At 36.8% G+C, this 18,821-nt stretch overlaps 1 protein-coding gene across 1 annotated transcript in view; it reads right to left on the reverse strand.

Annotated features, from left to right (window-relative positions):
* SLC39A8 (solute carrier family 39 member 8) overlaps positions 1-18,821 on the reverse strand; it is a 37,900-nt gene that overhangs the window by 10,880 nt on the left and 8,199 nt on the right. Inside the window, exons 3-6 of the mRNA XM_034442183.2 lie at positions 9,247-9,412; positions 5,224-5,393; positions 3,017-3,139; positions 1,959-2,135 (exon numbers count right to left, since the gene is read on the reverse strand). Coding sequence (XP_034298074.1) covers positions 1,959-2,135; positions 3,017-3,139; positions 5,224-5,393; positions 9,247-9,412 — 636 coding nt within the window. The remainder of the gene's footprint in view (positions 1-1,958; positions 2,136-3,016; positions 3,140-5,223; positions 5,394-9,246; positions 9,413-18,821) is intronic.

Consider the following 18,821-nt stretch of genomic DNA (forward strand, 5'->3'; position numbering starts at 1 on the left):
GCAAACATTTTATTACTATATTTTTACTGTGGAGGAACTGCACTGAAAAATTTGAATAATTTCAAATACTATCTAAATTTCAGTCGATGCATTGGAAATACAAAATTAGGTAAGTTGCAAACTATTAATTTTTTTTACCATTGACTAATATGGCTCTCTTCTGCCAACCTAGCAGTTCGAAAGCATGTAAAAAATGCAAGTAGAAAAATAGGGACCACCTTTGGTGGGAAGGTAACAGTGTTCCGTGCATCTTTGGCGTTTAGTCATGCCAGCCACATGACCATGGAGACGTCTTCGGACAGTGCTGGCTCTTTGGCTTTGAAACAGAGATGAGCACCGCCCCCTAGGGTCGGGAATGACTAGCACATATGTGCGAGGGGAACCTTTACCTTTATCTTTAATATGGCTCTATTCTGACAATGAAATTCCCAGAGACGCCATTTAAAGAACAATTTCAACATTTCAAAAATTACAGTCAATTTTCTCACCAAAATAAACATAGAAAAATTAAATGATGCCTGACGTAATTTCCTACTGAATTCTTTTTTTCTTTAATCTTCTCAACTTTCAGTAATTAACAGGAAGGATCCTGAAAGAACTGTTAAGAGCAGAAATTTTCTAGCCGCCAGAAGTGGCTAACCAATAATAAATATAAAAAGAAAGCTTTATTAATAATATTAAATAATAATATCTGTGTATTAAATAATAACAGGTCCTTAGGAAGGATTTGATACGTAGATAAAAATGCCAGCTGTAGTCTAAACATTTGTATGGCTATAAAAATAATATTTGCCGCAATACTAATAACACCCTCAAACATCTACCTATCCCTAATCCTAGAGAACTTTATAAGTGGATGAAAATGTCAAATCCAGTCTAAATATCTGGCTGACTGTGTGGCCATAAAATTTCTTAACGCTATCTTTGTTTTAAGGCAGAAGGGAAAGTTTACAATATTGTCCTTTTTTAACCAAATCAAACATTAAAGCTTTCCAGTCTGAGCAACCACGAATCTTGTATAAACATTACACAAGATGTTAAAGGTTACAGTTTCAACTATGAATAGAATTTAATTTTACGTGACTGCTGGAGATATTGACAGAGAGCTAAACTAACAGTTCACAAACCTAAAAGAAAGAGAAAGGATACTACCCTAAAGTTTAATTTTATCATTGTATTAACAGGACTTGCCTAAAGTCAAACAGGGTACCTTAAAGTCAATGTTTAAAGTCAAAGATAATCTTATGAACCTGCAGATTCCCCCAATGTAATCTACTGTCAGCTTCCTGGTTATGCCTAATATTGCTATATAACTATATATGCCTTGGTCAAATGCAGAACTAACTTTAGGGGAAAGTTTTGATGGGCAAACCCAGAAAAGGGAATCCACCCCAACAGACTATTACCTCCAATTTGCATGACATACTCAAAGAGATTATGTTTCTCAATTTATGTGTCTTACATATTCCATTGGGTGGAACTTGGGATATCATTGCCAATGACATCAGATTCTTGGAATCAGTACTGGCCAAGCCGAGCCTTTTCCTGAACATCTGCCAGCCACTGTCTATTTAACTATGTAGTGTAGTATATTCAGTAGGCAGGAAGGCTGCGATGAACTATGAACATATGAACCAATTTATAACAAAGTTGAAAAAGATACGAGTTGATAAAGTACAAAGGTTAATAAGAAAGCAAAAAATATATAAGAAGGAATAAAGTAAATCTACAACTTAATTGTAAGAAATATTTATATATGTCGGTATAAACAAACACAATTTTTTCTCTTTGTGTTTCTCTGTGTGCACACACATACATATATATTGAGTGGTTAATAATGTTGGGGTGGACGATGAACTCAAGGTCAGTTTTAAGACTATTGTCAACAAAGAAAAGATCAGCAATCAGCTCTTTTCTGAAAATGCTGTGATAAACTGGAAAAACATGTTCATTCATACCTGTCCAGAGATCACACTGACATTATCAAAACCCAAGTTTCCATTAGCTTCTGCTACAGCTGGATTTGCATAGCACATGGTTCCATTAACTGGTTTGATTGATTCTATAGGAGCAGCAGGAGCAGAACAATCTTGAGGGAGTTTCAGTTCTTGAGGCTCAAAATGACTGTGGCCCATCTATAGAGAACCAGATGAAAACAATTCAGGAAGGAATCAATGGACTTTATGAAAATATAACTTTAGAAATAGAATAGATGAGGGATAGATAGATAGATAGATAGATAGATAGATAGATAGATAGATAGATAGATAGATAGATAGACAGACAGATAGATAGACAGACAGACAGACAGACAGACAGACAGACAGACAGGAGGAGAGAAAGAGAGAGAGACCTTGTCTAAATGCACTTTGTTCCAATGAAAATAGCTGGTTGTTATACTACAAATATAAATGTACAGCAAATATATCTTAATGTGAGAAATTTGGCATTTTTATCCAGAAGTGCACATCCTGAGTCTGAGGAATACATGTGACTCTTAAAAGCCTTATGTACAATCCTCAGGACCCTCCAAAAGTTACCACACAATTGTTGTTTTTAATGGGACAGAAAGGAAAATCACATCATCTATTTAATGTATGTGGTTAAATGTTAATGAAATATAATCATAAATTAAATACAATTTAGCGTTTGGCCTGGCCCATTTATTTATTTATTTTTGAACAGATCCATGTGTGGTTAGCGTAAAAGTGTAACATTAACACTGTAGATCAGAGATGTTATTGTCTTTTCAACCTACATTTCACACGTCAATGGCATTTCTCTTCTAATCTCATTCTGGCTGGAGAGAAAGTCCTGGCTTCCACTCAGTCTTTTGCTTCTCTACAATGAACTGAATTGTGTGAGATCTGTTGTCTGATGTGGTCTTTGGTTAAAACACTTCATCAGGTTTTTTCCCTATTTTCGCTATTTTCGTTAAATAAATATAATCATCTTTAGCAGTGAAAACAGCACACACCTCTACATCCCTTTAATTCAATCCTGCTACCCAACTCACTTGACTATAGGTCTTCAATATCATTTTAAGAATTCTTTCCACAAAGAATAAGATATAGAATCCACCAAAAATTGCAACTGCTTTTTCAACGTAGTTATCTTCTTTGGGATCAAATCCAAATGCCTAGAACAAAAATATTGATAATAATTCCATGTCATTTGATATTTCTGTATTCTTTTTAAGAAGGCTTTTTTTTTCATTACAATATTCACTTTTTCATCATATTCATGCAGTAAATTTAACCCAAATTTACTTGATATTGTAACTGACCTAAATTAAAGGTTGCCTGTTCTATATTTAAATGTCTACTCCAAACTGGCTGATTTTTAAATCAATCTTGCAAAATAATTAATCCACAAAATGTACAGGTGGGTCAGAATGAATGCTGAACATGGTAATTTGCATGGAAATAAATTGCAGTAGGCAACTCTTATTCCATTTCACCTCTGCAGTGGACTGCCAAACACTGGGGAAATCAGGAGATTCAGGCAGTTCAAATGAGTATAGAGATTTATTGCAAGGTTAAGTGCCTACAAGAATCTGAACTATTAACAGTCAAGAGAAATTAGCGGGAGTTTAAGAAAGGAATTCAAGGTGGGCTGGACTTAGATCCCTTGTGGGCATGGACTCTTGACTGATGACGTGTTTGATCCCTCCCTCAGGCTCAGTCTGGTCATCTCCTACATCAGGGGTGTCAAACTCAAGGCCCGCAAGCTGCATCCGGCTTACAAGGTGCTTAGATCTGGCCCGCGGGGCCACCCTGGAAACAGTGAGGGACAGTGCCTCTGCCAGTGAAAACAGGCCCCCAAGCTCTGTTTCCAGCTGTGATGGCCTCCTGCAACCCTCTGCCAGCGAAAAAAGAGCTCGGGAGGGCCGTGTGCGGACAGAGGGTTACAGGAGGCCACCATAGCTGGAAACGGAGTTCGGGAGGGCCGTGTGTGGACAGAGGGTTGCAGGAGGCCACCGTAGCTGGAAATGGAGCTCAGGAGCCTATTTTCGCTGGCAGAATGCTCGGGCTGCCACAGGCGCCCCGACATGAGTGACATTGAGCAGGCCATGCCTACTCTGGTCACACCCACCCTACCCCTTGAGGTCAAACACAACCCTGATGCAGCTCTCAATGAAATCGAGTTTAACACCGCTGTCCTACATGAACTCTATTCATCCAACATGCTTAACCAGTTCAGCAACTAACCCAATTAATTTTCCTTACCAGTGGTTCTGGCAGCAAACATCATTTGAGGAATAAAAAAAAAATCACTTCCTCTTTCCATGAAGTACCCAAACAATCCTGCCAAAGCTTCATGATATCAACAACCTTTTTTCCATTGGCAGACAACCATAGACATGACTCGGTGACTGTAGTTAATCAATGCTTTCATTTCTATTTGCCAGGCTCTTGCCAATAGGCATATAATATTAGCATGTTCTCCCTTCCACTTCCTGTCAGACTGGTAATTTATCTTTCTTAGATGGGGAATAGTGGTACAAATCTAACCTATTTCCCTGAAACAGTTTGTGGTTTTGGGAAATGGGGAAGAAAGGAAATGTTTGCAATATTTGGAATATTGCATTCAGTTTTGGTCGCCACGATGTAAAAAAGATGTTGAGACTCTAGAAAGAGTGCAGAGAAGAGCAACAAAGATGATTAGGGGACTGGAGGCTAAAACATATGAAGAATGGTTACAGGAACTGGATATGGTCAGTCTAGTGAGGAGAAGGACCAGGGGAGACATGGTAGCAGTCTTTCAATATTTGAGGGGTTGCCACAAAGAAGAGGGAGCAAAGCTATTCGCCAAAGCACCTGAGGGTAGAACAAGAAGCAAGGGGTGTAAACTAATCAAGGAGAGAAGCAATTTAGAACTAAGGAGGAATTTCCTGACAGTTAGAACAATTAATAAGTGGAACAACTTGCCTGCAGAAGTTGTGAATGCCCCAACACCGGAAATTTTAAAGAAGAGATTGGATAACCATTTGTCTGAAGTGGTGTAGGGTTTCCTGCCTGGGCAGGGGGTTGGACTAGAAGACCTCCAAGGTCCCTTCCAACTCTGTTATTCTATTCTATTCTATTCTATTCTATTCTATTCTATTCTATTCTATTCTATTCTATTCTATTCTATTCAAGAGCATCTTTCCGGATGTTCAGTCTTAAGGGAAAACATAGAATATGGTTATATTCCCACCATTTTTGTTTACCTTTTCCTTACCTCTGGAATAAGTTGAAAAATTGCATTAGAGAAGAGTGTTCCAATGGCCAAACCTACAAAGTAGGTTAAAAACTTAGGGAAATAGTCCTTCTTTAAAAGAGGTGTTAAAACCAATCCAAGGAGTGATGCAAGGCTGATTATAGTTACAGCAAGGAACCCAAAGCCCCAAACTATAAAAAGCAAAAAAAAATAAATAAATGATACAGTAAAATATATATTAGTTGTATTAAACCAACAAAGTCCTTCTTGGTGATTCATTGTATAGGGAACTCATTTGGCAGGAAAAAAATAAGTTTATCCATCTAGTTGAAAAACAGCTGAAGACCTAACATTCAAGATATACTTAAATCCAAGGTTTGCTGAGATTATTTGACTAGGAACAACATATAAATATGAGTCCCATAGGTGATGCAGGCAGTAAAAAAGCTGATTAGATAAATGAATAATAAAATATGCTAAATTGCACACGGCAACACACTAAAAATGCTAAATATGGGATTTTTCATGTTTATGATCACTATTTCCATTCTTGAACCATAGATTCCCACAATAACTTCAAATTAATTTCTTCCTTTCCCTTGACATTTTCCATTGTGCTAGATTTCTCGTCAGCTAAAATTACAGTAGTTAAAAATAACAAAAAAAACCAATAAGGCAGAAAAATGGTGACCTGACTAAAATGCACCTGACAGATGCAACAGAAAGTTTTTTATTCTTTTTAACTGCTTTTTAACATTGCTGTTTTTATTCATATCTTTAAAGAAAATAAAAAGAGAAAATGAACAAAAATAAGAAACAAAAGAGGATGCAAAGATATACAGATAGTCCTCGACTTACAACAGTTCATTTAATGACCATTCAAAGTTACGAACCACTGAAAAAAGTGACTTATGACCATTTTTCACACTTAGGACTGTTGCAACATCCCCATCGCCACATGATCAAAATTCAGATGCTTGGCAACTGACTCATATTTATGACAGTTGCCAGGTTCCAGCATCATGTGATCCCTTTTTAACCTTTTGACCAGTGGTGAAATGTAAAATTTGTTACTACCGGTTCTGTAGGCGGAGCTTAGTGGGGGGTAATATGACTGAGTGGGCATGGCCAAATTTTTTTTTTTTTTACTTTTAAAACCATTTTTTCTACAAGCTCTTCGGCTGAAGAGGTTGTAAAAAAATGCTTTTAAAAGCTTCTGACGATCTGACTTGCCTGATCGGCAGAGGCTTTTCTTTTTTTTTTTAAAGCCTCTGACGATCCCAGCTGACTTGCGTGATCGGTAGAGGCTTTTCTTTCTTTTTTTTTTAAAGCCTCTGACGATCCCAGCTAACTTGCCTGATCGGCAGAGGCTTTTCTTTTTTTCTAAAGCCTCTGACAATCCCAGCTGGCTTGCCTAATCGGCAAAGGCTTTGTTTTTACTTTTAAAAGCATTTTTTCGGCCGAAGAGATTGTAGAAAAAATGCTTTTAAAAATAAAATAAAAAGCCTCTGATGATTGCGCAGCTCAGCTGGGCATGGGGGCGGAGAAGGATTTTTGCTACCGGTTCTCCGAATCACCCGCCGCCATCGCTACTGGATCATGTGATCTGGTCCGAACTGGGAGCATTTCACCCCTGCTTTTGACAAGCAAAATCAAATGGGGAAACCAGATTCACTTAACAACTGTGTTACTAACTTAGCAACTTCAGTGATTCGCTTAACAACAGGGGCAAGAAAGGTCGTAAAATGGAGGAAAACTCACTTATGTCGCACTCAGCAACAGAAATGTTAGGCTCAGTTGTGCTCATAAGTCAAGGACTACTGGTAATATTGGTAATTATTGGCACGAAAATTATAGAACTTGTAGTTAGGGCTCAATATATCATTGTTGAAGAATTAACCATAAAAACAAAATGTGCTGTTTTTAACAATAAGGGAAAAGATTTTAGAGATCTTTTTTTATTCCTGAGTGTCAAACTCTCCATTATTTTGTTATTTAAAGACACTAAAAAAAAGAAAAAGATACTGCTAAAAGCATTAGAGGTGAATATGTAGTTTCTAACAACCTCTTTGTTGTATCCTGACTTATTTACAATATTTATAAATATGGTAAATTTCATGTGTTTCTGATTTTAGTTCTTTGGTCAACTCTTTTTTCCCTTATAAAACATACTCTGTTGTTGTTAGTTGCGAAGTCGTGTCTGACCCATTGCCATCCCATGGACAACGTTCCTCCAGGCCTTCTTCTCCTCTACCATCCTCTGGAGTCCATTTAAGTTCACGCTGACTGCTTCAGTGACTCCATCCAGCCACCTCATTCTCTGCCGTCCCCTTCTTCTTTTGCCCTCAATTGTCCCCAGCATTAGGCTCTTCTCCAGTGAGTCCTTCCTTCTCATTAGGTGGCCAAAGTATTTGAGTTTCATCTTCAGGATCTGGCCTTCTAAAGAACAGTCAGGGTTGATCTCCTCTAAGACTGACTGGTTTGATCACCTTGCAGTCCAAGGGACTCGCATACTCTACATGCTTAAATTTTCCTTGCCTTTTGCCTTAATCAGAAGCAAGTTTGATTAAAATCCTAGATGTTGAAGGTCAAACTAGACAAGACTTTGTTACATAGTTTGTACTGAGATGAATTTGTGTTCATCCAATAACTACTTCAGGATATTCTGATTTATTTGGCAAATGGCAAGATGGCAGCCTATATTTTTCAATCTCTGTATTTTCTACCTGAAGCAACTTCTTTATCCTGCATTACTACATACCAGTTCTAAAAATATGTCAAAGCTGATGTTGACTGGGGATATTGTACCCACTGTCTCAATAACAATTGGTACCACAACTGATATCTTCCAAACTTTGGCAATCTCTATTTACTCATCTTTGCAATCTTTTCCACTTCCTCATCTTCCACATTACCATCCCTTTGAATAGCTACGTTAACACATCAAACATTGTTCTTTTCAATATCAACAGTGTCTGGTGTGTGTTATATTATAGGCATACATTGGTATGAATTTCAAATTCCCTAACATTTTTACTTTGTCATGTGATTTTTATCTGTGATTTGATGTTTCCAATGACGCATATTGACTGTGAATCCATACTTTTAAACATAAATGCTAGTGTAACATCTTCTCAACTCATAATTATTTTTGTCATCTGAGTTATTTTGTTACATCCAGTTACTATATAATGAACTGTTTTAACTGGCCCAAATGGAATTTACTACTTGAGGTCTTTTCTCATTTTACTTTAATAACTTTGGTGCATAGCATTCTTCTTAGACTAAAAAAAAAAAAAAGCATTGCTTCTGTTTTCTTTTTTAATGTAACATTCTTAATAGTGCTGTTCAATTTTTCTTCAATACCTTTCAGAAAATACCCATGGAGTGCTTTGGTATTTTCAAATATCATATTCAAGCTATTGTTTTTTATAGTCTAGTTTAGATTCCATTTCTGTAAATTGCCTTTCTTTCAGAGATTCTTTCAGAGATTCTATTCAGAGATAACTTTTCTCTATTTGTCTTGATGATTGTCCCCTATGATTTGGTTTATCTGTAAAAGTCCTTGCTCACCAGTCTTCCTTGAAAGAGATATAATCTATTGACATCATTATACATGGGAGGCACTATTTACAGTTATCAATATTCTAGTTTGCTAGCTAAGACCATGAATTTCCTTCTAAGTTCAAACAAAATTCCTGCACTAGGCCAGCTTTTATGCAATTGGTGTTTAAGTTTAAAATGTTTTGCAACAATGCCTTTCTAATAATATCTGCTGAGAAGATACAAGACTTAGTCTTACGTGTATTAGAAGCACAAGCAGATGATATTTGACAACTAAGGGACATTTTGTTATTATCACAATATAAAAATTTAATTACGATCATTATCAGAGTTGATATAATAAAATTATCATGAAATATCAGTTAATAGTGAAAACTGGCAGCCAACATTATGCCATTGTAGCTGTAGAAACATTGATATTTTTTGTAGAAGTACATAACTAGAAAAAAAAAATAAACTAGATTCTAAATGGAGAATTACCTTCTGTAGGAGATGGCTTGGAACTACCTTTGGGACCAGATTTTTCACAGGGGTGAAAAATCACTTGTTGTAAGACAGCAGGGCATATTGTAGAGAAGGAGGATTCCATTATACTGGTCCTGTTTGATATTCCATACAGAGAAAAAATATCTTCAGAAGACATGCACTAAAAGAGAATGAAAAAACCTATGTTAGTTTGACAAAGAAAATGAATGCACTTACAGCAGAGAGATGCAAAACATTTTAGATTCGATTGTCATCAACTCATAAAAGATTACCTTTAGAATGCATCTGAGGAGAAAATTCTCATTATACTTCTCAGTCTCCTTCTGGAAGGATCTAGGAACCTTGGCAACCTCAAATTTTATTTTAATTATAGCTTTTAATGTGAATCTTAAATATTTGCAAGGTAACCTTTCCTTGAACCTGATCCACCCTACCATTCTCTGCAAATATGGAAAATCAAGATACCAGAGTACAAGACATGAGCACAGCCTCTAGATTCTCAATGCAGGCATCTCAGCTATACATTATTCCATTCATTATTAATTTTTGTTCATTCCAGTTGTACACCGCTCAATCTAGAATGACTCATGTTACCCGCTTGCTGCTTGCTCCTATGCAGAAAACAATGGCACAGTTTGAAAGGTGCACTTCATCATGATCACATCACAACCCCATGAAGTCACGGGAGGTCATGTTGCAGGCTAAGGCTGCTGCAGTTTGGATGCCAAACAAGGAATGGATAATAAAAGCTAGATTGAACACCATTAGCAAAGCTGTATTGATCAATGCCATATACTTACACAGAGATCTGCCATGATGGGTGAAAGTGGCAGTAGAAGTGAGCCATCACAAGTCCATTTGCAGTGGGTTGCTTCTGTCGGCCAAGTTGTGTAGCCTACAATCCCTCCCCTTTCCCTTAGTGAGGTTCCTTAGATAGGTTTTTAGAGAAAATAAATCAGGAAATGGCTACAGAGTTTCAGCAAAGGAAGGTTATAGATTACCTACAACTGGTGTACTACTAAGTGTAAGGCAAAAGCAGCAAATAATTATCCAGTTGGGATCAGGCCAAAAAGCTCTTTATCATTAGGTTTGCACAAAGCAAAGAAAGCGTCGAGATTCTCAGTCATCCAGGTCAAGATTGTCCCAAAGATGGTTTTTTTTTTTTTAATTGAAAAGTTTTACAGAAAAAAAGATTTTTTCCCCAATATTCCCCCCACCCTTTTCCCTCCCCCCCACCACCCCCACACCCCTTCCCCGCATCCCACCCTCCCCCCCAGACTTCCCAGAGCAAAATACAGGGTATTTCAGTTAACAATCATAAGCTAAATTAACCTATCTATCCTTAGACTACAAAATCCCCCCCGAAACCTTAACTCCACTATAAATAATATGATACTTCTAAAACTTAACATTCATTCATAAGATATTTGATATTTTCTTGTCTGATACTTATTTTGAATATAATCAATCCATCTTCTCCATTCGGATACATATCTTTCTTGTGTATAGTCCTTCAAATACGCTGAAATTTTCGCCATTTCCGCTAAATTCGTTACTTTCAGTGTCCACTCTTCAATAGTAGGCAAAGAGTCCTTCTTCCAGTATTGCGCTACCAACAGCCTAGCTGCTGATATTAAATTTAAAATCAGTTTGGTCTCTAATGCTGTACAATCCATAGTTATACCCAATAAAAACAATTGCGGAGTAAATTTCAACCTTTTTTTCAAGATGTTCTGCATCACCCACCAAATTTTTATCCAAAATGCTTTGATTTTCTTACAAGTCCACCATATATGATAATAAGTTGCATAGTCACATTCACATCTCCAACATTTAGCTTGCAAATTTGAGTTCATACATGATAATTTTTTAGGATCTAAATGCCATCTATAAAACATTTTATAAAAATTTTCTCTTAGGTTTTGTGCTTGTGTAAATTTAACATTTCTAACCCAAATCTTTTCCCATGTTTCTATCATCACTGGTTCCTGAAAGTTTTGTGCCCATTTTATCATACAATCTTTAACCAATTCCGTTTCTGAATCTATTTCCAGTAATGCATTATACAACCTTTTAATATGCATTTGACTTTGATCTCTAATCTGTTTTACCAAGTTTTCCTCATTTTGCATAACACCAATTTTTTGATCTTCCCTCCATCCCAAAGATGCTTTTTCAAAAGGCAACTGGATTTTGTTTTTCCTTGAAGACGTTTCGTTTCTTGGATGAGAAGCAAAACGTCTTCAAGGAAAAACAAAGTCCAGTTGCCTTTTGAAAAAGCACCTTTGGAATAAAGTCAGTGTCTGTGGTTTTAGGGAGGGAAATGAGGAAGAGATTACTTTGACTAAGCAAAGTTTTGTGGGCTGGTTGAAAATGCAGTTCATTCACAGTTTAGGCCATGTCTCTCTTTTCTTTCATTCCTGTGTTTAAGAGATATTTTTGCACAGTTGACAAGCAGATGAACACAGGAACCTGTTCTGAAATGAATGACTTTCACTGGATCAACATTTTCAAAAAGACATGAATAAGAAACAGAAATAATTAAGTGATATATAGAAGCACATTCCAGTGTTTGCTTGACCTGGGAGCAAAAATCAGTAATTGAAATCCTGTGCATTTCTGCTCCTAATATTTCATAAACATGTTGTATTTCTGGAGACAAGATATCATTCAAATGTGCTTGAATTGTGCCATGCTTCATCTTTTACAGTTTCACACAGATTGTGTTAATACTATGGATGGTTTTGTTCTGAAGCTTTATGAAACAAACTAATACTTTTCTCTGAAAAACTTGAATTGCTACATATTTATATTATGAAATCCTATAATCATTCAATTATAATTTGAAAGCATTCAGGTAGTAGTTATTTAATCTCTGAAACAGAATATGTGGCAAAATTGATGTGTTTGGTTAGAGAAAAGGCAATATCTACGTTTACTGGTTATTGGAAACACCTTATGGAATTTTTACACACACACACACACACACACACACACACACACTAGCTGGATACCTGTGCTCCGCTACAAAACTATGTGATAAGGCTTGATAAATAGACACAGCTTGAAAATTAATGAGTAGTTATGATCAGCCCTCTCTCCCTTCTCTCTCTCAGGCTTGCCCCACAGAGGCATCTCCTATCTTATCCCCTTCTCTCCCTCAGTCTAACTCCTTAGCATCAGAGCGTTTTTCAGGTGGGGAGGGGGAGTAGAATGTCTAAACTCCCAGCCCGCAGGCCGGATGTGCTGGCCACACCCACACCCACATCCAAGTGGCAGTTCTTTTTCAGGTGAGGAGAGGGAGTAGAACATCTAACCCCTTAGAATCAGAGCGTGTTAATAATAATGTAAGAAATACTAAATGATCTGATGGTCATTTTGAAAAATCCTTTCTTAGCGAGCACCTAGAAGCCAAGAGGAACATGTATGCCAAATTACAAGTTTGTAGGCTTTACAAATTTGTGGAGATTTCGTGATGATGAGTGAGCCAATTGGGCTTATTATCAGTGGATGTCTTATTTTGGGGGAAACAGGGTGTATGTATGTATATATATATATGTATATATATATATTGTTCTACTTATTTTCTTTTTGCACTTTTAGACAGGGTGGATAAAAATCAATGATTTTTTTTAATCAAAAACTCTGATTTTTTTTATTTAAATCGGATTTTTTTTTATTTTTATCAAATTTATTTTAATAAAATGCTTTTGGAGTAAAAATCTATCTAAAGATAGTTTTCCATTTAAGATACATTAATAATTTGGTTTATTCAGCATGAAATGGAGCTTAGTTATGTAGCATGAGGCTGTATATTCTGCAATATTGGGACTGTCAGTGAGTCAACAGCAGGACAGAGGAGGAGCTGCTGCAGGACAGAGATGACAGTTGCTCTTTAAAAATTATGATTTAAATCGAGATGATTTAAATCAAGCCTTTTTACTAGTGATTTAAATTGTGATTTAAATCAAATCCACCCTGCTTTTAGTTTTTTCTTTTATTTCTCCCTTTTTCTTCTTTATTGTTCTATTTTAATTTGTATTAATTCTTATTATTATTGTTGAAACTTTCAATAAAATTATGTACCATATTTTCCGGCGTATAAGACGACTGGGTGTATAAGACGACCCCCTACTTTTCCTGTTAAAATATAGAGTTTGGGCTATACTCGCCATATAAGACTACCCCTCTTCCAACGCACACCAAGCCTGCTTGGATTGGGTGGGTCAGCTCTCCCTGCCTGCCCAGCCCTCCCTGTCTCCAAGACGATCCGAGCGGTGGTACGCAATGTGATACTGCCAGTATGAGAAAACCACTGAAAGCAGGGAGAGGGGCCTGCTCCAGGAGCGGCTGACCAGGATGCAGCGCATGGTAGCTCAGCTTGAGGACGCCTGTCCCTGAAGCTGGAGAAGGACAGCTTCTCCAGTCCGGCTCGGAAGTAAGTTTCAGCACGCCGTATACCGGCTTATAAGACGACACCCGGCATATAAAATGACCCCCGACTTTTGAGAAGATTTTCATGTGTTAAAAAGTCATCTTATATGCCGGAAAATACGGTATATTTAAAAAAAAGGAAACAAGTTCCCCCCTCCTTTGTTTAAGCCTGGAATGACGGATAAATTATTTCTGCCATTACTCCAAAGTTAGTAGTCGGGGCATGACTAGCTGCCAAAGCAATATATATTTCAATGTTTGTGCCCTGTCAATCTAGTTACTATACAAGGTAATTGCCTGACCTTTGGCCACAGTGTCACCTGCAGTCAGTAATCACAATAAAAAGATAACTTGTGATAGGAATACAGTAGAGTGTTTTTCCAAGGAAATTGTTCAGATGCAATTTAGCTCTGCATATGAAATTGACTCAAGGTCAAAACTCTACAATACTCTTCCTGGTCTATACTTAATTACTGATCAATATCTATAAATTCTGTCTTGACTCTTATGTCTTCTAAGCATGCAGTTTCCCCTCTCCTCCTGCACTTCCTGAATCCCTTCTAATTTTTCTTCAAATAGAAAGAAAATGGCTGCAATTTAAGAAACTTGGTTTAGATAGGAAAATACCCGGTTGAAGAAAAATACATACAAAACCTACGATAAGAGAAGAAAGCAAATACTTAGCCTCTACGGGAAGGGAACATATAGCAAGGGTGTGGCTAATTGATGAGGACAAATCAGTCCGAAATAGATCTATATTAGTCTCCCAATAGGCAGCAGAATACATGCTTGCTGTCTGAAGAAGCCTAGGATAGTGGATGTGATTTCACTGAGCTATGGCTGCAATTTGAGAAACTTGGTTTACATAGGAAAATACCCGGTTGAAGAAAAATACATACAAAACCAAATATGCGGTAATATATAAACAAATATGCAATAACATCAATCATATTATAACATATATTATTTTCCATTATAGTATTGATTATATAACCGTCACAAATATTTACTCATCTGTTTTTCTTTCTCCTATAAACCATATTTCACCTAATTCCACTCCTCTAACTTCAATATCTGTCATTTAACCATTTATAGAATGGTTTCATGTTATGAAATAGTCTGAATCTTTTTTTCCTTTAATTTTTAGGATTAACCTATCCATCTCTGCACATTCCAGAATTGTTATGTGACTGTAATTTACAAGATTTTGTCAGAAACTGGCATTTCCTTCCAGTTTCTGGCAAACAAAATGCCTATTGCAGAGAACAATTTCACTTAATAACCATGGTATTTGCATTATAACCTCCATGTTTGTTTTATAAGTGCTGTGTTTGCTTAACAACCACCACAAAAAAGGTTGTAAAATCAGGCATGGTTACTTATGACTGGCACAATTTACAACCTTAATTTCAGCGTCAATTATGGTCATTAGTTGAGGACTACCTATAGGCTTTCAATGACCGCTATTCTAATGACCCATTGTACTTAATTATATAACAGTTTTATTGTCATTAAATATACTTATGATATGTGATATTCTACAAAAAAACAAAAAATTAAAACAAATAAAACTGGTTCATATTCCATACTCTATCAAACAGTGGTATATAAATAATTCAAAAATAACAAGAATAATGTCATATTTACTTCTTCATATAAAGGGAGGTATAAATAAGCTATTTTCCTGAATCATCTGGCTTATATATTGACGTATGTTCCAGTTTACATATTCACCAACCACCAATACTGACGTATGTTTCAATTTATATATTCACCAACAATTACCTTGTAATTTCCCAAATAGTATTTAAAAACCATGCTGACAAAGCATCTATTACTATGTCCTTGACTACAATAAATATTATCTTTAAAGCACTATTTGATGTAGGGACAGATCAGATAAGACAGATTTATGAATTTATGGAATTTGCTAGAGTTTATATTTTATATATGAAGCAATAAACCGCTGCCGTTTTAGCCTTTCATTGTTTGCATTATTTCTGTTGTGATAAGTATTCTGTTTTCTTTTTATTGTTGTGAGTTGCACTGGTATTTATATTGAAGGAAACACTGAAGAGAACAACATGGATAAATAGCATTTATAACATAATTATAGAAACCCAGATTGCAAGTTGTACGTATAACTTTTGGATGGTCTACTTAAAAAAAAACAGTCGATAGAAGTACCACATGAAAAAAAGTCTAACATTTTCTTCTTTGCAATACAATGCATTTTACCAATACAGCTCACCTATTCATTATACTACCAGGTTAAGCTTAGATTGAGCCTATCACAAAGAGACAGATTAAAAAGCTGAAATAGCTTTCTGCCGCATGTGATGAAAACTATCTTGTATAAAGTAATTGCTGCTGCTGCTGCTGCTGTTGTTTAATTTCTGAATGTTCCTCCTCGACCAATAGCAGTTTGGCTGGATTATTGCATGCCTGGCGTTTACTTCCAAAGTGAATGTGGCCCTTAATTATTTCTACACAGAAACATTTCACAACAGGTATTCTCTGACTTTCTTCTCCTCCCTACTTTTCTTGCTTGTTAACATTTCTTTTGGGAGGGAGGGGGTTATGCTGTATACAAAATGCTGTGATACCTCAATGCATAAGGACAATACTACTAGCTTGAGAGCTAGAGCATGGCCTAATACCAGTGGTGGGTTTCAAATTTTTTTACTACCGGTTCTGTGGGAGTGGCTTGGTGGGCGTGGCATGGCTTGGTGGGCGTGGCTTGGTGGTCATGGCAGGGGAAGGATACTATAAAATCTCCATTCCCACCCCACTCCAGGGGAAGGATACTGTAAAATCTCCATTCCCTCCCCACTCCAGGGGAAGGTTACTGCAAAATCCCCATTTCCTCCCAATCAGCTGGGACTCAGGAGGCAGAGAATAGATGGGGGTGGAGCCAGTCAGAATTTTTACTACCGGTTCTCCGAACTACTCAAAATTTCCGCTACCGGTTCTCCAGAACTGGTCAGAACCTGATGAAACCTACCTCTGCCTAATATGTAAATAATGGCCAGATATATACATTTAATTTCTTCCAGAATTTTGGGACTACAACTCCCATCGTCCACATTGCAGATTAACGAGGGAGAGCAAAATTTGGTGAGGGAGATATGAGTGATATGTATGTGTTGTGCCTAGAGGGCCCCAAAATGAGAAGATTCTAAATGTAGAGGTAGAGAAACACACAATTCAGTGTGGAGCACAAACATAGAGAATTGCAAAGAGATGACAGTCAATCTTTCCATATTATTTAAAGGAAAAAAACAGTAAGACTCAAGCCTATTCTGATGAAATTATTATTTATAATAATATATAATTATTATATAATTATAGTTATATAACAATATTCAAACTAAAGCCTAAACTGATGTAATTATAATGAGCACATAATTGGATTTATTTCATCTGGTAGGTACACTCAAACTTTCTAAGTGTGTGAAACTTTTCTACAACATACATTCCCAATCAATAAAGGAGAGTATTTGTAGCTCAGAGTTGAAATGAGAAGGGCTTGGTGCTCTCTCTGAGTTTGGTTGTTTTCTTTGAAATGTCTCATTACTCACACTAGGTAACATTATTAGTTTTAGTCTCACTTCGTCGATCATTTGAGTAAGACTCTAAGATATTAGATCTTCTGTGTATGTGTAAAGCATGGCCTATGGCACTAAACCATAGTTCTATCTTCATATGTATTCCATACCATAATAATGCTAACTCCCTAATGAGCTACAATTTTTGTGTGATATCTTTTCATATCTTATTTATTGAAGAAAGGGAATGTCACCACTGTCCAAAACCAGATTTCTCTCCATGGATACATGTGGCTGTTTGCACTGGCTCTAAACTTTACTTTTATTCTGAAAAATTGCTTCATTTAAAAAGCTTTACTTTTTTCTTCCACTTAGTGACTCAATATTTTCACAAAATCCAGGAAAAGAAGGACAGATTAGCTGCACACTATATTCTAACAGATAGCATTAGAAGTTGCCTATACTAAAGCATGTTCAGTTATTGTGTATACAATATTTAATACTGAAGATATAAATTGGTTTTCCTAAATCTAACATTCTCCAGTTTCGGTGATTTGCACCACTGGCTGAGAAAATTCTCATAGTTGCAGTCCAATACAGGGCACAACTATGTTCAGACATAATTCCAAACCAAGCCAGTTAAGTATCTTTAACCCAGAATAAAGTCAGCCAATTTAGTAGTCAGCCAATTTAAGATGCACCAAACATAACAGAACTCAGCCTGAAAGTAAACGCACTACCCATAATTGAGCTTGCAGTTTATTTGAATTGAGAATACTAAATGTTCCATGAGGTAAGCCTCCTTAGGAGCCAAGACATCCTGGGCAAAAAAATACCCAGGATATATAACGAGACTGGCTATATGGCTTGTTTTTGTTAACTTAGATGGGTTAACAATATTATATAAAAGGTACAGGTTCCCCTCGCACATATGTGCTAGTCGTTCCCGACTCTAGGGGGCGGTCCTCATCTCCGTTTCAAAGTTGAAGAGCCAGCGCTGTCAGAAGACGTCTCCATGGTCATGTGGCCAGCATGACTAAACGCCAAAAGCGCACAGAACGCTGTTACCTTCCCACCAAAGGTGGTCCCTATTTTTCTACTTGCATTTTTTACATGCTTTCGAACTGCTAGGTTGGCAGAAGCTGGGACAAATAACAGGAGCTCACCACACATTATACGGCTTTGAACCGCTGAACTGCCGACCTTTCGATCGACAAGCTCAGCGTCTTAACCACTGAGTCACCGCGCCCCTAACAATATTATATATATAACAACGTATAATATTGTAAACGTATAACAATATAATAATAACTTTATTGTCACTGTACGTGTATACACAGTATACCCATACAACAAAATTCACTTAACACCCAAAGACCAGTATGCTTATTGTTGTTAACAATATGGGATGTTAACTGCTCACAAACCAGCGTTCCCCAACAACACATACTTGCTATGATTGCTACTAAGATTTCCACCATCAAAAGTCCTTCTGCTTGTATGGTAGAACATTCTGCCATTGTCATGACCACTAAAGTTAGAGCTGCAATAAAACGAGCCGGTGTGATCAGTGGATCCCATTTCTTA

Source organism: Pantherophis guttatus, chromosome 8 (genome assembly GCF_059756535.1).
Source record: "Pantherophis guttatus breed Tessera chromosome 8, ASM5975653v1, whole genome shotgun sequence".
Taxonomy (NCBI): Eukaryota; Metazoa; Chordata; class Lepidosauria; order Squamata; family Colubridae; genus Pantherophis; species Pantherophis guttatus.